Source organism: Saimiri boliviensis, chromosome 15 (assembly GCF_048565385.1).
Source record: "Saimiri boliviensis isolate mSaiBol1 chromosome 15, mSaiBol1.pri, whole genome shotgun sequence".
Lineage (NCBI taxonomy): Eukaryota > Metazoa > Chordata > Mammalia > Primates > Cebidae > Saimiri > Saimiri boliviensis.
The window spans coordinates 9,838,557-9,860,499 of record NC_133463.1 but is presented as its reverse complement, the minus strand read 5'-3'; the positions used below and the strand labels follow the sequence as shown (position 1 = coordinate 9,860,499).

Genomic DNA, 21,943 nt, shown 5'->3' with positions numbered 1-21,943 from the left:
GCCAATATTTCTAACATAAAAATTTTCACTGGCCTAATATTATGAATGTTAAAGTATTTTACTTGCAGTGACTTTACTTTTTTTTTTTTTTTTTGAGACAGACTCTCACTCTCTCGCCCAGGCTGAAATGCAGTGATGTGATCGACTCACTGCAACCTCTGCCTCCAAGGTTTAAGCAATTCTCCTGCCTCAGCCTCCCGAGCAGCTGGGATTACAGGTGCCTGCCACCACCAGCTAGTTTTTGTACTCTTAGTAGAGACGGGGTTTCACCATGTTGGCCAGGCTGGTATCAAACTCTTGACCTCATGATCAGCCCACCTGGGCCTTGCCAAGAGTTGAGATTACAGGTGTGACCCACCACCTGGCCGTGAATTTACTTTCAAGAGCTTTTATTTTTTATTTTATTTTTATTTTTATTTTTTATTTTTTATTTGAGACGGAGTTTCACTCTTGTTGCTCAGGCTGGAGTGCAATGGTGTGATCTCTGCTCACCGCAACCTCCACCTCCCAGGTTCAAGCGATTCTCCTGCCACAGCCTCCCAAGTAGCTGGGATTACAGGCATGTGCCACCACACCCAGCTAATTTTTTATATTTTTAGTAGAGATGGGGAAGAGGCTTTATATTATATAATGGATGTGCCCTGGATTTGAAGTTAAAACAAAACCAAACATGCATATTAAATACTCCTTCATCTACTGTATTAGGTAGAATATTGTGGCCCTGGACATTGCTGAATAATATTTAATCTCAATTTTCCTCATCTGTGAAAATAGAAACTTTAGAATCTGCTCTGTTTTACAAAGTTGTTATTGGAGATCAGCTGAGAAAAACTTGGATTAAGTTGTAATTGAAGTCATTGTACAAATTTAAGTTATTCTTATTTCAGAATGTGAGCTCACTCACCCACCCACACAGAGGCTGGTTCTTGAATTTTGTTTGTACTAACTGGACAACAACTTACGTGGTTGGTTAACACATCTACCCCACTGGGGCCTGAATTCAGCTCCCTTTTAGGAGGGGCAGTTTCAGAATGTGCTGTGAGGTGTCTGGGATGTATATCCATGCTCTCTGCAAACAGGAAGCTGCACCTCTGGAGCTGGGTCCTTTTACAGACTCCTTTAAGGAATTTCAACAGGCTTCCGCAGAGCTGTGCACCCTCCAGAATATATATTGACATGATAAACCACAATAGATTTAAGTGTTTGAAGTCAAAAATTCACTTTTAAAAATAAGTTTTTCAGTTGGCCTATGGAGCAGTAATACCTGGATGCTGAATTGAACTTGTTTAGAACCAACCACAGAGTAAACTTTTTCATTTTAGCATTTTGCACTGGAGTAAGGAAAGCCAAAGGGGAAAATACAATTCCATGAAACCCTTCCTTCTTTCTACAATACGAAACAATTGCAACTTGTAGCTGAGTTACGCAGCCAAGCCAACAAACCCTAAAGTCTCCGTAAAAATGTTCAGATTCGAATTAAAATTAAAAATGCTTTCTGTGCCTCCGGCTCTGTCTGCTTCTTTTTGTCTTTCACTTGCTTTTTACATCTCCTGTAATCTCTTTCTGGGGCCCAGAAAATCTGCTGCAAAAGAATCCCCCAAGTTTGAAAAAAAAAAAAAATCGCAAAAACATTCAGGTGCCTATTTTTCACTTATTTATCCTGTATTTGCCTATCAGTGTTAAGAAACTTTCTCATCCTTTGTTTAAGTACAGTTCCTGTTATCATCATCTAGCTGTTTCCATTGTTTTAATTTGGGTGGAATATTGTGCAACATTTTGATGTAAGCAGCTTCTTGTGTGGCTAGGTTGCCCAGGGTGAACGCTAGCGTTCTGTAGTGTGGAGGTGATTTTGTCTCATTCATTCTATTCATTCAGACATCATTGCCCCCAGCATATCCTGAGAAGTGATATATTGTTTTATTATTTTGTAAACATTCAAGCCCCAACTTGGAGCATGAGAGGCTAAAAACCCTGTTTAACTAGATAGGTGGTTCAGAGAATGCTTGCCCCATATCGTTTCTTCCAATCTGTGTAGTGTTCAGAAACCAGGGCCTGAGCTCACCCTGGGGGTCGCGCTGGGAAGGTCTGAGAAATTGGTACAAGGGCCCTTGCTCCTCTCTTTCTCCTGATTTGATTCTCTAATCAAGAGGTGGGAACTGGAGAACAGTACCCCCACTGTGGCAAAAATTTATAACAGAGGAGAGGTTGGCAAATTCTCCCTGTGGCTTAGAGGGACCCTCCACATTTTGAAACATGGACTCATTGTGTTTGCCTCTGTCAGAAATAAGGGTCTTCTAAGCAATGTGATTAGGATAGTGTGGCTTCCAGCAGCCAGGACAACAAATGAAACACTTCCTAAAAGAGGGGAAAGTGTTTCTTCCTTCTACCTAAGATTGCACTACTGCAATCTCACACTAGTATCCTATACCAGACCCTGAGCACAGCTCCAGGCTTGACTCAGGACACAGTGCAATGTCCTGGAGAAGTAAGAAATTGAGGCAATCATCTAGGAGCTTGGCATTAGAACAGCAGAGGACTAACTGAATTTTCTACCTAGGACCTTAGAATCTAGGTCTAAATTTTCCACCTAGGACCGAGGACCTGCGCTAAGGGATTTTACTTCAAAGATGTTTGGCATACTTTTTTTTTTTTTTTTTTTAACCTTGCAAGGATGCAACAGACAACACAACAGAGAAGGAGCTATCTGCCAAAGGTGTTTGGCAGTCTATGCATTCAAAATTCAAAGTAGTTTTGAACTGCACACATAGCCTATATTTATTTTATATACGACAATACACAGACTCACTACCTGCTGTCTGCGGATTCCAAGTTCACTGCACTGTTTTTCTCCAGCCATCCTTAGAGTCCTTCGCTGCCTGAACCTTGGAAAGCTTTGACCCTACTAGTCACTGCTGCATTTTCATTACCCCAATAAACGTTATTTCCAGGTTCCTTAAATGCCCACTCCTGCTCTCACAGGGACACTCCTATGACCTTTCTTATTTGCACCTTCTAAAACCCAGGAGAGTTTCATTAGAAAAACAAAGTCATATAGGATAGCAAGAAGCCAAGTCAGCCATTTGGATGGTGGCCAGGAAGGAACAAGCTTTGCTGCCCCTGCCCCTTGTCATGTTCAGTACAGTCACACTCGCTCCACCCCGCATTCCCCGCCCCTAACCCTCTAGGCACCCACCCCTGGCCTCTCTTATCTTGCCTTAAGGATCCTTTCACTCACAGCGTTTATAACTTCCTGATATTCTATCTAGTTCATTTATTGGGCTTATTGAAAATTGTGTATTTTTATCCACTCTCATATAGGTTCCGTGAGGGAAGGGATTTTTGTCTATTTTGTTCAGTAATGAACCTTCAGTTCCAAGGACAGTGTAACAGGTGCCAAGTACTCAATATTTGTCGTACAAATAAATGAATGCTTAAAAGACAGCTATGTCTTTAATGCTCAAATAATTATACATACCATACTCATCTCTAAATCTTTTCCTTGCTTGCTTTCCTCATTTCTAGGTGCAAAGTCTTGGGGAAAAAAATTTTTTTTGAGACGGAGTCTCACTCTGTTGCCCAAGTTGGAGTGCAGTGGCCTGATCTCAGCTCACGGCAACCACTGCCCCCCAAGTTCAAGCGATACTCCTACTTGGCAAAATTTCAAATTAAACTTTGTCCATGTCATTCATTCTTCAATCTCTCTCTCTCTATCTCTCTCTCTCTCTTGCTTTTTTGAGACAGAGTCTTGCTCTGTCGCCCAGGCTGGAGTGCAATGGCATGATCTCTGCTCACTGCAACCTCCACTTCCTGGGTTCAAGCGATTCTCCTTCCTCAGCCTCCTGAGTAGCTGGGATTACAGGCACCTACACCATACCAAGCTATTTTTTGTATTTTTAGTAGTTATGGGGTTTCACCACGTTGGTCAGGCCGGCCTCGAACACCTGATCTTGTGATCTGCCTGCCTCGGCCTCCCAAAGTGCTGGGATTACAGGCGCAAGCCACTGCGCCCGGCCTCTTCTCCGTTTTGTTACCTTCTTCCCACATTCCCCATTGCCCAGAACTTTTATTTAATCTAAGTACATCCTTTCCTCGTCCCACTCTAGCCCATATTCTTCAAAGTGCCCAATGTTTCATTATACAATGCATTCCCTCTCTTGGTTATTCACCCCTCCTGAGAAAATTTATCCCATCATTTATTTTGTAGTTTGGAGGAGAATCTCCGGGCCATAAACATATCAGGAGGAAGATCTCTATTCCAATTAATTACTATAATATGCTCTGGCTATCTTTGGAAATATGTTACCGTCTTCTTGAAGACTAATGACTTGCCAAACCATACAGTTTTATCCAGCTTGCCCTTTCCCTTAGAGATACCCAGATACAACAACTATAATTAGTTTTGTAATCACTCAGCAAACGAATTCTTACTCAAGACTGGGATGCAATTTTGAGAACATGAGCAGCTCAACAGCACAGCGATTAGGGAGTATTGATCTATTATTTCAGCAGATAAAAAATAAAATGTAACCCCATTGTTTCGATGGGGATTTCATAAGCGTCTTTTTACTTTTCGTTCTATTCAAAAGGTAGCAATAAATAATAAAAGTAGCCAATATTTATTGGTGCCTCCTATAAGCCAGTCAGGGTGCTAAGCTTTTTACAGACATCATCTTACTCAGTATCCATAGTTACTCTCTGAGGTTGACATTTTACAATTACAGAACATGAGACTTTTAAGTCTAAGAATTTATCCAAAGCTCCCGGTTAAAAATAAGTAAGGGGAATTATAAATCCAGCCAGGGAAACAGCAGAGACCACGCCTCTAGTCACCAGTGACACACCTCCCATCCTATATTCTCTTGCCTTACCTTTTCATATCTTTTCTTCCATCCCCATACAACAGCTAAAAATAAATAAGCAAGTGAGAAATGAGACTTTTAAAAGGAAACATAGGCAACTGACCCAAACTCTAGTCTAACATCCTTGTACTATAGGCATGGGAAGTCATAACGCTGAGAAGGCTGGAGAGGTACAGCCTCGGCTTAGCAGGACTGCGGGAGCATTCACCAGCCTGGGTTTTCTGTTGCACTGCTGGTTCTTTGGTTTTGTTTTCCAGAGAGGTAGACAAATGCAGTCTATTAAAGTTATGAACGACGTTCTCCAAAAGTAGGAATTAAATACAGAAGCTGTCAAGGGTTTGGAATTCTCTTCTACAAGATGACATATATGTATCATGAAGTGAAAGAAACAGGAGATGAGAAGATGTTCTGGTTGCCGAGGGTGTGTACCATAAACCCAAAACACCCCACGCCTGTCCACAACTCCCAAATCTTTAAGGAGTCCACGTATGTGTCCGGAAACTCCAGGACAAGAAAATGACAAAACCAGCCTCCTTATCCAGGGGGGAGAAGTCCACTTTGCAGATGATCAAGGCTTTTTGCCTTATTCTTCCTTTCTACGTTATGACAAAGGGCGTGTTATCATCTCTTACCGATGTCATCTCTCACTGCTATCAGAAGATAACAGTGGATGGAGTAAGGATGGGATGAGGCTGACAGGATACACATAATCAAACATTTTGAAAGACTTCTTAGAGTTCATGAGAAAGTTTAGTAGAGAATCAGTTATCCAATCAATGGTATTGATTAATTTACAATTTTCTCCTACAGTATAAATGTCCTCCTTCACTTTTACATCTTTTACAGAAGCATTTTTTGTGTGTGTACCAGCCAGTAAGTATGAAATGATGAAATGAATAGTCATTTAAATAACAGTCACAGTCAGGAGCTGCAAAGGAAATGAAGGACACTGAGCAGGTGGAGTTCACCACAGGACAAACGGGACAGGGGGCAACATAGAACCCCATTCAGTAGGCAGGTCACCTAAACTTTGTGAGTTTCCACCTCGCATCTACAAAGCAGGACAAATACTGACTTCACAGAGTTGTACTGCCTTAAAGGTGATCATGTTTCTGACAATAAACTGAAAGGGCTGTACAAATACGAAGTACCCCAGTGGTCTCTGCTTCTGCATTTTCATGCAGGACGTGACAGGTAAAACCTATGTGTACAATGCGGATAAAATGACAGGCACCAACATATAATCATGAACAGAGCCACCTAGATCTGTACTCAGCACTACAGGTCATAGGGAAGGTGGAGAGTGGGGAAGCTGCAGGTGAAGCTGAAGAGGTGCTTCAGGAACCAGACGAGGAGAGGCAGAATTGGCGCACAGATTTCAGTGGAAGTGAGAAGAGACTAGAGCAGTTCTTGAAAGAAATGCAGCACAGCTTTGGAAGGAAAAGAAAGGAGAGGACTTTTGGTTACGGGTAGTGGGACAATTTAGCTGCCAGCTTTACCTATGTATGTCATGCTCTAAATGTTGATGGACGCTAATAAGTTTCTTCTCAGTGATTTGGTATATAGGTCCAATTCCTTTTATAATCTCCCCGCTTCCCCCCAAGAAAATGTTTTTGTACTCCTTGCTTATTGGAGACTCCAGGTGTACATTAAGGAACTAGGATCATGGTCGGATGTGAGGGAGAAGAAAATTATCAGGAAGAGAACATCCTGGACCAAGCCATATGATAAAACTAAAAGTAAAGGAGTGAAATAAAATAACAAACAATTTGGCTCTTTGTAACTTTTCCTAGGAGATGTGGAGGAGTTTCTAAATTGTCATTTTGGATTTTTGGGGGGGTGGGTGAGGGAGAGGTCTGAGAGGTGACTGAGTAAGAAAATTATAGTAGTCAATATTATGGCTTTTACCAGAGTCGACCAAGAATGAGCTGAGGCTTTTATTTATTACAAACACATCCAGTATCTATGTAGATGCATTTCAAATATTAATAATGTCTACTTGCACAACACATGGAAACCTTCTTCGGGTTTCACAACAGCCCATAGGTTGTTATTTTTTTAAATATATATTTGATAGAAGGAAAGGTGCTGAAGATGAAGCAATCTACTCAAGACCATCCAGGCGGTAAGAGGCAGGGCCAGAACTCACACCCAGATATTTGGACTCTGAGTGCAACGTTCTTTCCACACCCTGCTGTGTTTGACTTCTGTGTGTGCAGCTGGATTTGTGGTTGAGATTCTGGCATGAGGACCTTCATGTTCAGGGTGGATGATCTTTTATTTTCAGGTCTCACTGCGATCCACAGCCCCCGTTCTGCACTCAGTGACCCACTCTCTTCTTCTCACTAGTGCCTCTCTAGTCCCTACCATTTCTTCTCATCCTTCTTAAACTTCCTTATATTATAACTGGCCCCATTTCCCTCAGCCCACCAATCCTGAAGTACAACGCTTTGAAGGGAACCCGATTTTCCTTCAGTTTCCTCAGGAGTCCTACCAGGACGGGTGGGAGGAATCTGAGTCTATCTCAAGCCTATTTATTTGTGGTCACTAAACAATGACAAAAGAAGCAGAAAAACCGAGTGCACAGTCACCTAAAGTTTTTGTAGATGAACAGTTTTTTAAATGAAGTTTAAGAATTTTCCTGGAAAGAAGCCTGTGTTCTGAAACAGACTTTGCATTTCATTGTGCAATAGCACCATCCAGTTGTCAGAGGAAAAGCCCAGCAGCTCTGAGAGAAACCGTGGGCTCTGAACGGGGCAGGCAGCCTGGCTTCAGACCTCATCAACACCACACCTTACACTTGCAGGGGTGTCACGTGCTGACCGACAGAAGCAATGACAGACACCACTCATAATACGGAAGAGGATCAGTGAAACTCGTGTTTGCATTTATAACCGAAAAGCAAAACAAGTCTGTCTCTTTTAGACTCCTTTTCAGAATAAAGCAATTGATGCTTACACTACATTTTGTTCTATTTTTCCTCTGCAGAATAAAAACTGAAGGTGAAAAAATTAGAGTGCATTTTACGTGACTTGATTTGCCTAATTTTACAAATTAATGGTCATGTACATTTAGTAACGTACCCAGCTACCTAGAGTACACAAAGTGAATGTCACAGCAGAGATGAGGGGGAATTAAGAGGAGGCGAGAAGAATTCTGATCGGGCATACCAGGAAGGCTTTAGAGAGACTACACGTGAGCTGAGCCTGAACAGACAGGTGAGATTTTAACTGAAGCAGTCAAGAGATGGTCGTTCAAGTTCAGAAAATAGGATACACTGGGAATGGTAAGTGTGCATGGAAGGAATGTACAGGTTGAGCATCTCGAATTTGAAAATTTGAAATCTAAAATGCGCTGAAATCCCATATGCTCATAGGATATGCTAATTAGAGCATACCGATTTTGTGTTTGCGCTTATAACCGAAAAGCAAAACAAGTCTGTCTCTTTTAGACTTTTTCAGATTTGGGATGCTTAACTGGTAAGTATAACACAAATACTCCAAAATCCAAGAAAATCAAAATAAAAAATATTTCTGGTCCTAAGTATCTCAGATAAGAGATGCTCAGCCATGTAGTTAGAAATTTTCATGTCTGTCTCGCTCACTAAAATCTAAGGTCATTGAGGACAGGGGCTGAGTCTTATGTGTCCAAAACCAAATAACTTTCCAACTTCCCCAAGCTGCTCCCTTCATAAATATGCCAGCTCTCAGAGGATTGTGTAAACCAAGGGAAGAAATGTGAACGTGTGCCTGAGGTGGTGAGCAGATCTTGAGAATTTTTTTTCTTGCAAGCAGAGGAGTTATTTTGTGTTTCAGAAAGATTTGCCTGATCATAGTATAAAGAAGGAATGGCAGTAGAGGGTCAGGAGCAAGAATCGATGAGAAAAAACTGCTGTAGTATGACATGATTCCCAATCACTGTAATAACCTGTCTGTCTCAATGCCTCCAGATTTTTCTAAATACAAACTAGATTTGATCCTCTCTGTCTCAAAACCCTTCATAGCTTTCTTGAACATACAGAATAAGATCTAAAATACCAAGCACAACATTCAAGGCCCCTCATAATCTACACCCACTTTACCTTTCTAGACTTTTTTCTTGCTACCTCCCTTCACATACCCTGGCCCCCATAAGAACTTCTCCTCCAACACGCCATGTGTTTATTGCCACTTTGTGTTTGTTGAGGCTCCCCTCTTAGAAGTTTGCTCGTATTCTAACTATGGTGCTTGCTTCATTCCCCCTTGCAGGAGAGTGGAATTCTTTGAGGGCCAGGATGGTGTTATTCATCCATGCTCCTCCACAATGTTAGCATAGCATTTTGCACATTATAGATACCTGGCAAACATTCGTTGAGTAGAATTGAAAGGTAACAGCAGTATTTGTACTTGGATTCATTTAATATTTATTGAGCTCCAGAAATCATAATCAAAAAATCGATCCACTTAATTATACCAAAATGTAAAACGCTGTACAGAAATATCTTTACAAGCCAAAAATAAAGTTAAAGACAGGCTAGGGAAAACACATAGAATACATAATGACAAAAAGGTTATTTCTTTGATATACCAAGGGTCCCCAAATCATTCACACCAACATTTTTTAAATGGGCAAAGGAAAACCAACACACCTGGAGTTCCATTTTTCACGGATTAGATTGGTAAGGATGAAAGAGTTTAAAAGTATCCAGTGGGACTGAGGGTGTCAGGAAGGAACCACTCACAGGCTTTGTTTATGAGCGTATAAATTGGTGTGGTCCTTTTTTGGAGGGCCATTGATTTGCAGTATCTACAAATTTTCAAATGCAGAAAGCTTTAATCTAGAAATTCCACTCTTAGAAATTTTACAGATAAAAACACGCACAGGCAAAGACCCAAGAACAAAGATGGTTGCTGCAATCTTGTTTATAATAAACATACTCATTGATAGGAAACTGGTTCAATAATGGTATACCATGAAACAGAAACTGAAGCCACTGAAAGAAATAAAGTAAACCTATAATCACAGATAGAAAATTATTCCAAACTATATCATTAAGTGAAAAAGGCAAATATCCTGATAGTCCATGTACTACGATGTTCTTTTTATGTAAAACAAATATATATATAGATAAGCTTTTATATGCATGGAAAACCTTGAAACTTCTTGACACTGGCTACTTCTGGGGAAGATTTATTGTACACTGTATGCCCTTTTGCATTGTTTGAACCGTTGTTTTTCAATGTGGTCAATTTTAAGAGCCACCGCCTCCCCAAACACACATTTGTTGATCATTTATTACAGATTAGAAGCAGGCCAGGCATTATGGCTATAACCGTGAATGATATTATGTCCTCCAGGAGCTTACAAATACCAGATATGATGATCCTCAAAAAGAAAAAAAAATGCTTTTCCATATTCCGGACACAGTACACCATCCTCCTCAAACCACTGAGAATCTGTAACTAGATGGTTCGTACAGGACGCAGATGCACATGAACACAGTAGAATACCTTCTCCACATTTTGTTAGTTGATAATTGATATCAAAGGCTTGCCTGATGCCAAAATTTCTCATGGCGCCCACTAACATCCTGACACGATTAATCAAGTTAATTAGCTTCACCGCTCCCAAAGTAGAATCTTAGAAAGGGAAATACAATAAAGGCAGATTTAACAGTGATGATGAGAAAAACTGTCACTCAAAAGTGTCGCCATGAGATCTTGAACCATCAGGTTATAAGAAGAGTATACTAAAGTTTTCAGGGTAGGTGTAAAGAGGCAAACTAGGAATCCGGGAATTACTGAAGACACATTTTAAATTGAACAGTTTTGCCTGGGCAGAGTCATTACACATAAGTTAAGAATTTGCTGATCAAAAATCCCAAAACAATTAGTTCATAACTGAAAGCACTTCATACAAAACATGCTTACAGAAACCAATCATAGCTGTGCCATTACTACAAAGCCACAGTAATCAGGGCAGTGTGGTGCTGCCATAAGGTTAGACCTATACAGATCAATGGAATAGAATTTAGGCCAGAAATAAAGTCTCACATGTCAAGTATGCCAAGACAATTCAATGAGGAAAAGAATAGTCTTTGTCAATAAATGGGTGTTGGGAACACTGCATAGCTATATGCAAAAGAATGAAGCCTAACTCCAACCTCATAATACACACAAATTAACTCAAAATATACAAAAACCTAAATGTAAGAGTTAAAACCATAACTCTTACTACAAAAAAAAGGTGGAAATCTTTGTGATCTTGGATTAAGCAACGCTTTCTTAGATGTGACACCAAAAGCAACGAAAAAAATAAATAAATTGGATTTCATCAAAATTGAAGACTTTCGTACTTCAAAGTATACCATAAAGTGAAAATACAACCCACAGAATGGGAGGAAAATTTTGCAAACCATTTATCTGATAAGGAACTTTTATCTGGTATATATATAGAGCTTTAAAAACTCAAGTCGGCCGGGTGCGGTGGCTCAAGCCTGTAATCCCAGCACTTTGGGAGGCCGAGGCGGGTGGATAACGAGGTCAAGAGATCGAGACCATCCTGGTCAACATGGTGAAACCCCATCTCTACTAAAAATACAAAAATATTAGCTGGGCATGGTGGCGCGTGCCTGTAATCCCAGCTACTCAGGAGGCTGAGGCAGGAGAATTGACTGAACCCAGGAAGTGGAGGTTGCGGTGAGCCGGGATCGTGCCATTGCAGTCCAGCCTGGGTAACAAGAGCAAAACTCCGTCTCAAAAAATAAAAAAATAAAAAAAAATAAAAACCTCAATAATTAAAACAACCCAATTTAAAAATGGGAAAGGGAGCCAAATAAACATTTCTCCAAAGAAGATACAAAGTGCCAATGTACACATTAAAATTTGGTCAACATCATTAGCCATCAGGGAAATGCAAATCAAAGCGATAAGGAGATAACAGTTCACACCCACTAGGATGGCTGTAATCCAAAGCAGATAGCAAGTGTTAATGAGTATTGAGAAATTTGGAACTCTCATACATACGCTGCTGATGGGATTGGCAAACAGTGCAGCCACCTTGAAAAACTGTTGGTGCCTCAAAAGTTTAAACAGTTACCACCTGACCCAGCAATTCAACTCCTAGGTATGTATTTAAGGAGAAATTGGTGTCCACATAAAAACTTGTGCAAAATGGTCAGGCACGGTGGCTCATGACTGTAATCTCAGAACTTTGGGAGGCTGAGGCAGGCAAATCACAAGGTCAAAAGATCAAGATCATCCTGGCCAACATGGTGAAACCCTGTCTCTACTAAAAATACAAAAATTAGCTGGGTGTGGTGGCACGTGCCTGTAGTCCAGCTACTCAGGAGGCTGAGGCAGGAGAATCAGTTGAACCCGGGAGGCGGAGGTTGCAGTAAGCCAAGATCATGCCACTGCACTCCAGCCTGGCAACAGAGCGAGACTCCGTCTCAAAACAAAACAAAACAAAACACACACACACACACACACACACACACACACACACACAACTTGTACCAAATGCTCAAAAAACAGGATGACTTATAATAGGCAAGTGGAAATTCAAATGCCCATCAGTGATTAATGGATAAAATGTGGTATATCCATATATAATCAATGCTAAAGTACTGACACATGCAACATACATGAACCTTGAAAACATTAGGTTGTCAAACAGGCCAGTCACAAAAGACCATATATTATATTATTCCATTTATATAAATGTCCATAACAGGCAATAAGATAAACAGAAAGTAGATTACCAGTTGCCTGTGTTGGAGGTTGGCACTAGGAGAAAATGGGAGCCAGTTATGCAGACACAACTCCAGCTACTCCAGAGGCTGAGCCAGGAGGATGGCATGAGGCCAGGAGATCAAGGCTGTAGTGGGCTACAATGATGCCACTGCACTGCAGCCTGGGAAACAGAGTGAGACCTCGTCTCTAAAGAATAAAATGAGCCAGGCACAGTGGTTCATGCCTGTCATCCCAACCCTTTGGGAGGCTGAGGTGGGCAGATCACCTGAGATCAGGAGTTCAAAACAGTCTGGTCAAAGTGATGAAACCCTGTGCCTATAGAAAATACAAAAATTAGCTGGGTGTGGTGGCTCATGCCTGTAATCCTAGATACTCGGGAGTCTGAGACAGGAGAATCTCTTTTTTTTTTTTTTAATAATTTTTTTATTGCATTTTAGGTTTTGGGGTACATGTGAAGAACATGCAAGATTGAACCTGGCAGACAGAGGTTGCAGTAAGTCGAGATTGCACCACTGCACTAAAGCCTAGGCGATAGAGCAAGACTCTGTCTCAAAAATAAAAATAAAAAAAAAAAACAAAATAAAATGGGGAGTGAGTGCTAAGGGGTACAGGGTTTCCGTTTGTTTTGTGGTGATGGCTGCACAACTTCTTGAATACACAAGAACACTGAATTGAATACTTTAGTTTCTATACGACTTATATCTCAATAAGGCTGTTATCTTTTTAAAGTCTTCCAGGGAGTCAGGTAAGAGGCCTGTTGTATAGACTCCATGTGCCACGGTACTAGGAGGGAGGCTCTGGTGGTCACTTGAACCCTGCAGGCTAGTCCTGCCCCCACATCCAGCCTTGGACTGAGCTACCCCTTGGTCCTGAGCGTTAAATGTTTCTTCCCTGGACCAGGTGCAGTGGCTCATGCCTGTAATCCCAGCACCTTAGGAGGCCAAGGCAGGTGGATCACTTGAGGCCAGGAGTTTGAGCCAGCCTGGCAACATGGTGAAACCCCATCTGTATTGAAAAAATTAAAATTACCCGGGTGTGGTGGCGGGCTCCTGTAATCCCAGCTACTTGGGAGGCTGAGGCATGAGAATCGCTTCAACCTGGGAGGCAGAGGTTGCTGTGAGCCAAGATCACACCACTGTACTACAGCCTGGGCAAGAGTGAGACTCAGCTCAAAAAAAAGTTTCTTCCTGCATCTCCAAAACTATAGCTTCCTACAGAGCCACAGGTGAGCCAGCTGCAATTCTTGAACCTACCTCAACCTCAACCCAGAGGCCCAGCAGGTAGGAGGGCCTGGTGGGAAGGCTGTCCATTTCTTTACCTGAAGTGCTCAGCAATAAGACAAAAGGTACCGAAAATAAAGATTCAACAAGAGCTGTGTCAGGACAACTAGTTACAGGATGAATGCTGATATTTGTATGTACGAAGAGGTGGCATTAAAATTCCAAGCTCTTTTAACAAGTTGTGCTTAAAAGTACTAACATGCTTCTCACGCAGGTATGTATTCATTCTTTTCAGGTCCTATTTTAATCCATCATATTTACAGTAGTCAATACAAAAGAATTTTGGAAACGATCCATTTTTTATTCAAATAGAACCACATTTAACATTTAACAATCAAGGTCACGTGGCACAGAAACGAGCTTAGTTTTAGACTCAGATAGTTCATTGCCAGCAGCCATTAAAACAATGTTCTTGACCCAAGACCAGATAGATAAAGAGAAGGGACACAAGCAATCCGTTTTCAAGTACACATTAAATTTTATTCAATAATAGTATGTTTTCATAAAACTACTCTGTGAATGAAACAAACTGGATTTTTTTTTTTTTTTTTTTTTTTTTTTGAGACACAATCTTACTCTGTCGCCCAAGCTAGGGTGCAGTGGCACGATCTCGGCTCGCTGCAACCTCCACCTCCCAGATTCAAGCAATTCTCCTGCCTCAGCCTCCTGAGTAGCTGGGATTACAGGCATGTACCACCATGCCCAGTTAGTTTTTGTATTTTTAGTAGAGACAAGGTTTCACCATGTTGGCCAGGACGGTCTCGATCTCTTGACCTTGTGATCCACCTGCCTTGGCCTCCCAAAGTGCTGGGATTACAGGTGTGAGCCACCACCCCAGCCAAGAAACTGGATTTTAAAAGGCAGTGGGCATAAGGAGGGCTGCTTCAAAATCCACCCCAGTCACCATGCTGAATAATCGTATTCTGTTTATATCATAAAGTGAAGTTCTAGTCTCATCCGTGTTGAGTTCACCTGCTGAACCCTGACTCCTTTCCCTGCCCAACTCATCCTGCAAATAGAAATCCTACTTCCAAGGGAATCCATCTGTCTTTCTTCCCGTTACTGTGGTTCAAGAACTGATATTACAGCTGTAGAAAGCTATCCAATATTTAAGGATTTAAATCACAGAATCCTGTAACTAAGGCTTTCTTCAAAGAAAGAAAACCAGTTCTTTTTTATGCCATTTATTTAGGAAAAAAAACCATTTGCCCCTAGTGAATATACTAACCTTATTTAAACAAAGATAAGTGAGGGAAGTAAGAACTGATTTGAGGAATGAGCCTGGGATCTAAGGCCTGCCACACATCCCTGACCCTCAACTTACCTTTCCAGTCTTCCCCCACCACTGCTCTACCCACCTGAGATTCTAGGTGGAGCAGTCCACAGGTAACTCTGAATGTGGTTCCGGCTTCCCTTGCCTCACACTCTTGCTTGTAACATTTCCTTTCCTTGGAAACACTGCCTGCATCTCGGCCCCATTCAGTCTTTACTTGTTTACATCAGATTCTTCTTTCAAAACCCAGTGGAAAAGCTCATTTTCTCATGTAGCCTTACCTAACTCCATACCTCTAGAAAGTCATGCAAACTCATGCCACAGCACAGCTAGCAGCAACATAGGGTTGGCACGGCACTGAGAGCCAGCACAAAGGACACAGGGCCACTTCGCTGTCTCCACTTGAAGAACGTAAGGTTTGTATGGGTGAGGGCTACACAGACTTAACTATTATAGCAACCATTTATTAAAAGTACTCATCTGCTTCTAAGTTCTATAAACAATTTTAATGCAAACATTCAATAAGGCATCTTTCCCATTTCTCCCAAGATTTCATCTCTCTCTGCTGCGGTAGGCATACATGGCTTCACTCCGTTCTGTCTTCTCTGGATCATGATAGAATGCTGTGTATAGGCATTAAAATAAAAAAGAAGAAACCAAAATCAGTCATGTATTAAATGCTAATCGTTTGCCAGTAATTTGCTATTGCTTCCTCAAAGAGGTAATTCTAAAAACCAAGTTTAAAAAAAATCCAAAACCTAATACTAGGACTCCAGATAAACGTTTTAAAAATATTAACAATTAAATAGAAGTAGTCATTCCCATAGGAATGCATTAACAGCAATTGGGATGGGAATATACAAAGTACAAAACACAGAAGCATATACAGTCCATCGAGAGGAGCTACTGAATAACTGTGAAATAAAACCAACAGTCATTTAGCAAAGGTAAAGGAAATAGCTGGATCCAGTGGTTCAAGGAAACAGAAATTATACACCAATGTCTTCAGAAAAATGGACCATTTTAACTACCATGGGTGGCACTGAGAGAGAAAAAGGCAGAAATGGAAGCCTAACATGATGTGTTATGATGAGGGAAGTTCAACATTCTGTTCATCTCCAAGAACACTAAATTTATAATAAAGACATTGTTTTAGGGCTACAGACACTTAAAAGCCTAGGAAGACCCACCTATATTAAAACTGCATTCTTACAGCTTAGTGGATGAGGAGGCAGCTAACAAGAGGTCTCAAGGATCTTTTTGGGCTAAAGCAGCACACAGAGGATAACGCTGAAGTTAGGTTTCCCTGCAGCCATCAGTGAGAAAGCATTGTGGATACTGACTAATTTTCGGCTTCAGTTTCAAGCCCAGGAGATGGGTTTTCACACAAAACTAACCAATCTAGGCTCACCCAGAATTTCCGGCAGTTTCGGTACTTCAGGAAGTAAGTAGAACACTTTTCCTTGTCATAGTTATTCGCATCCAGACATCTGATAGAAGCATCCGATTCCTTACAGACGTAAGAGAGGCATCATTTAAAAGGTAGAATGGGATCTAAATGCAAACAAACAAAAAAAGCTGCTTCCCCAGAAGCAAATAACGTGGGATAGTTCGTTTGTGTTTATTTTTATGGGTAGACCCTAATAAAAACTGGACAATCCCAGTATGCACTGTGCTCAGGCTAACACTTTCCTTTTTTAAATCTGCGCCAGTTTTCTGAATGCATGGTCACAGGAATTTGAGCCAAATAACTGTGATCAATTAATCCAGTAACCATTTTAGTAAGAAACCGAGGCAAGGTGCAATGCGTTAAATCACTACTGCACAGCTAGAATCAGAACCCGTCTCCTGACTCACGGTGCATCTCTCCTGCTTTTCCAGATTTTCACTTCGGCTTGAAAGTTTGATCATAACGTTGGTTTCAAGATTCCAAGGAAATCACTAATAACTGGTCGACATCAAGACAACCTAAATTAACACCATTCATCTCAAATGTATTTTTGGCTACCATTTACTCCATTACACAAAGACGCTATTACATAAGCAATTTTAATAGATATCACTTCAAAACTAAAGTCAACAACACAGGGCTATAAGTTCAAAGGAAAGTAGATGCCACATGGGGATTAAATTTAAGCTGTGTGAACTGGAAGTACATTGGATAACAAACTTAAAAGTGAAAGGCATGATTCTGTGAAGTCATGTAAAGCACGGGTCCCCAACCCCCAGGCCACAAAGGGGTACTGGCCTGTGGCCTGTTAGGAACCTGCCCAGATAGCAGGAGATGAGCAGTGGGCAAGTGAGCCTTACTGCCTGAGCTCCCCTTCCTGTCACATCATGGCAGCATTAGATTCTCAAAGGAGGGTGAACCCTGTTGTGAACTGCATGCGTGTGAGTTGACCTAGGTTGCAAGCCCCTTATGAGAATCTAATGCCTGTTGACACCCGCCCCCTTCCCCATCTGTGGAAAAATTGTCTTCCACAAAACCGGTCCTTGGTGCCAAAAAGGTTGGGGACCACAGATCTAAAGGAAAGCTTTAACTATATGGGTAAATAAATTGCATCACAGATCTAAGAAACATGTTCTACCTAAACAGAACAAAACTAAATTGCTATGCCAAATATTTAATGAATGTATATATTTGGAAAATGTATGTAACAAAAGAGTATAATTTTCATTGTACCAGTATGATAACTACATTATTCAAAGGTAGTGAATCCACAAGTATTGCAAATCATACCAAATAAATGCCAATAAAAGCTTACCCTTAAAACATTTTATGAGATACCTTTGTGAAAACCTTTAGGCTTTAAATAGGCTAATTCTATTATCAGCGCATTACCCTCAGCCAGATTGTCAAGGACATGATGATATTATTACTAGTGAAACAATAAATGTCAGTGACAGTTTAAAAATATCATACCTTCCAGTTTTCCATGTTTGGACTAAATATTCTCAGTGGTACATATTCCTGTCTGGTTTTACAGTGACAACCAAATGCTTGTAAATTATACAAATAAGGAAAACTAAAGAAAAGATGAATGTTTGTTAGAGAAATTATAAACATCTAAAAATGCTCTAGTACAATAGGATATGCTAGCCAGCAATATTTTTTGTAGAAAAAATAACTTTATTCAACAACTGCAGAAAACAAATGCCCACAAAACTAGAAGCCGCCTGTTTTTCCAACTTAACCCTCATGAAAATTAAAGCAAACCATCCTACCAACATGCAAGGATTTATGTCAGGATCTCTCAGTCTCAGCATTTCCAAGGGTATCCTAATAGTCTTCTCACTGAGGATAGACAGAAAAAAATAATTACACAGTAGATGACAGAAAATAAATCAATACCTCTCAACAGCCCTAAAAGTACCTGAAATTTTGATTTTGGCACAATGATCATTTAGTGAGGAATTTCATGTATCCCCTGTATTTTGTGAATAAAAACTTGAACACGTTTTTCCTTTGTATTGCTATGACTTAACACAAAGGCCATATATTGGATTGAAATGTATCAATGGTCCGGGCGTGGTGTCGCGTGCCTGTAATCCCAGCACTTTGCGAGGTGGGGGTGTGAGGGCTGCTTAAGCTCAGGAGTTCGAGATCAACCTGGGCAACACAGCAAAACCCCATCTCCACCAAAAATACAAAAATTAGTTGGGAGTCGTGCCATGTGCCTGTGGTCCCAGCTACTGGGAAGGCTAAGGTGGAAGGATCACTATAGCATGGGAAGTCAAGGCTGCAGTGAGCTGTGATTGCACCAGTGCACTCCAGCCTGGGTGACCTGTCCAAAACAACAAAAAAAGAAAGTTAATTCTATTATAATTCAGTTGTGGCTTACTCTTACTCTTAAGTTTAAGCAACTAAATGTATAATAAAACTGAAGAATACAGTATGCATTCCAACAATTACTTCCTTATTACATACCAATTAGCGTACAAAATAAGAATGGAGTGCAGTACCGTTCAACTTTAAAAAGCATTCATCAACTAAAGTACCAGAGTGCCTATTTCATGGCCAATACTAGGGTAGCCAACACACCAAAAAGTCAAGTTATCCCTTAGCTGACAATTGAAAAGCAATAGTGTTTTAAAAACAAACAAGTTGAAATTTTACTTCCAGTGGCATCTTTTTAAGTGACTATTTCCCTGGGTTGCAGGACATCAGTGATCTTCCAATTCAATTCCTAGAGACACAGCTTTGCAAAAGTCTTTACTGATTAAAGATGAATGTCCGGCCGGGCGCGGTGGCTCAAGCCTGTAATCCCAGCACTTTGGGAGGCCGAGGCGGGTGGATCACGAGGTCGAGAGATCGAGACCATCCTGGGCAACATGGTGAAACCCCGTCTCTACTAAAAATACAAAAATTAGCTGGGCATGGTGGCGCGTGCCTGTAATCCCAGCTACTCAGGAGGCTGAGGCAGGAGAATTGCCTGAACCCAGGAGGCAGAGGTTGCGGTGAGCTGAGATCGTGCCATTGCACTCCAGCCTGGGTAACAAGAACGAAACTCCGTCTCACAAAAAAAAAAAAAAAAAAAAAAAAAAAAAGATGATACCATTCCCTCAGAGCCAATTCATTATTCCAAGTCAAGTCATATACTCATGTAACAGGTATGTCAACTATATCCCAGGATATAGTTGCTTTCTATAATGGAATTCAATTGAAATTGGTATTCCTATTATCTTCGAAGAAATGTTATAGAAAGAAGAAAATTCAAGAACCAATAGTCATAATCATTTCAAAGTGATTTCAGTCATGTAAAAAGAATTGAAGCATATTCAGGAAAAACAAACCCCATATACTCCTGAAAAGTGGAAGTAGACTCAATCAAGAGTAACCCAGCCCAGTTCTACAATGGACATCAGGATGTGACGCCAAAGGAGACCAGCCTTTACAAAAAAAGAATGGGAAAGGGTTTGGTTATTTTGGGGTCCTTTAAGTAATCACTGAATAATAATTTTACAATTTTCACTGAGCAATACAAGAAAATATCCAGTCAACAGAAACAGCTTGGCAAAAAAGAAACCAAGATGCTGTTCAATTATATCTACAAGCCTCTTTCTCTCCTGAAGACAAGTTTTTTTTTTTAGGCTTGACTTCTTCCTAAGAGAGATGATGGTACTAAGTAAATTCATAGCTTTCTTTTTTTACATCTATCCTATGATGTGAGAACACAGAACTCTTCTTAGCTGTTCATACACCTTAGATGCTATAATCTCAACAAGGATCAGACAGACAACCTTTCATTAAAGTTTCGTGCCTTACATGAAAGTATCCTACTCTGTATTTTATTGTCATCAGTCAGAAATTTTTAAAAAATAATACCTAGGTAACATCACATATACCCAGTTCAACTTTGCTGCATGAGTTTCATTTCATTTCCTTTTCCTTCCGGATTCTAAACACAAGACACTCTAAGTTTGGATTTCCGAAAGTCCCCTCCTTGGCTTGAGTTCCTCACGTATTAACTGGAATTGAAGAGGAAATGTCAATTTACAGTGAGGAGCGGGGCTGAAGTGCAAGATCGAGTGCTCCGCTAAAGAGGCCTTATCTATTACTTTTTGAATGTACTAAACAAATGTTACAAGGCTCTACTGCTTGCAGAGGATAGCCAGAAAGAAAAACCAAGCAAAGATTTGAAGGAGGGGCCACAAAACCACAGCACATTCGGGGAATAATTCTAAAATCCACTCCAAAGGGCAAACCGCTTAATAAAGCAGTTCTTGATTTCCCATCCAGTGGTTCACGTCCCCCCTCTCCAAGTAGCTTTGAAAGGACGGGGGGAAGGGAACATTTCTGAACACGTTCATGCCCACACGCCCCGTGGTTGGAGCCCGGGAAGGGGCCGTGGCTCTGCGAAACCCGGAAGCTGCACACGCCGTGCCGGTAACCCACTGCCAGGTGCAGAGGGGCAAGGGCAAGAAGTCAAGGGTGGCCTGCCAGAGGTGGGCAGGCAGGGCGAGGAGAAACGAGGGGCGAACCCGAAGCCTCGGCGCCTTCCGTGGTGCAGCCCGTCAGCGTCTGAGCCTGACCGGCGCGCACAGGTGAACACACCTTGCTGTGCCCTGCGACAGTGCCCAGAGGGGCAGGGGGCGAGGAAAACGCAGGGAACCGGGGGTGGGGCCGGCAACTGCGCTACAAAGGCTGCGGAGGACAGCGGAGGAGGAGCTGGGGTTGCCCGGACTAGGCAGGGGTCACCTTCCTCGCCCCCCGGAGCGAACTGACCAGTGCTGCGGAAGGAAGAGCAACGGGAGGAGGTTCGCCCTGCGGCGGGGCCTGGAGGAGCGCCTCCGCGCCGCAGAAGTGGATTTGGGCCCCGCGACGACCCAGGGGCACCCCTCTCTTTCCGCTTTACTGAGGCCGCCGCGGAGGTAGGGCGGGGGACCACTCACCTCGGGCCTCCGCTTCGCCAGCACCCAGGCCGTCTCCAACTCCAAACACGTCAATGGCTCACGCAGCAGGACCTTAAGTAGAGCGCATCCGAACTTGCTGCCCCCGCTCCCCGGCGACCAACCGCCCAATTGGCGCGCGCCGCCGCCAGACTGACAGCCGCGCCGGGCCCTGTGCCGCAGGGGCGGGCGGGCCTCGCCCCGCCCCCGGCTGGCGAAAGGAGGGCCCAGGCGGGAGGAGTGGGCGGGGCGGCGCGCGCGACCCCGCCCTCTTTCCCCCGCCCCGCCGCGCCCCCAGCCGCGGCCGGTCCCTTAACAACTCCGCTTGACGGGCGGTGCCGCAGCCCAATAGGCGAGACGGCTCCCGGCAGCGACGGCGCCGAGTGGCCGGCCTCGGGGGCGGAGCGC

At 42.2% G+C, this 21,943-nt stretch overlaps 1 protein-coding gene across 2 annotated transcripts; it reads right to left on the bottom strand.

The window, feature by feature from the left end:
* Positions 1-15,588: 15,588 nt before the first annotated feature.
* Positions 15,589-21,642, bottom strand: CHCHD7 (coiled-coil-helix-coiled-coil-helix domain containing 7). 2 transcript variants are annotated; one of them, XM_010346032.3, is made up of 4 exons: positions 21,539-21,642; positions 18,371-18,440; positions 16,557-16,655; positions 15,589-15,768 (listed from the first exon to the last, which is right to left on the bottom strand). In XM_010346032.3, exons 2-4 carry the CDS (start codon positions 18,410-18,412, stop codon positions 15,664-15,666), a joined length of 246 nt encoding a protein of 81 aa, XP_010344334.1. In that variant the 5' UTR covers positions 18,413-18,440; positions 21,539-21,642; the 3' UTR covers positions 15,589-15,663. The 2 variants fall into 2 exon arrangements, with proteins under 2 accessions (XP_010344334.1, XP_074242764.1); XM_074386663.1 differs by lacking the exon at positions 21,539-21,642 and adding an exon at positions 20,472-20,895.
* Positions 21,643-21,943: the final 301 nt, after the last annotated feature.

Bases quoted from the DNA above. Each gene is read 5' to 3' on its own strand.
- CHCHD7 (XM_074386663.1), bottom strand. The intron at 16,656-18,370 runs GTAGGATGGTTT...TACGTCTGTAAG, and splicing joins ACATAAATCCTTGCATGTTG to GAATCGGATGCTTCTATCAG. The intron at 15,769-16,556 runs GTGAGCCTAGAT...GCCTATACACAG, and splicing joins GAAACTGCCGGAAATTCTGG to CATTCTATCATGATCCAGAG.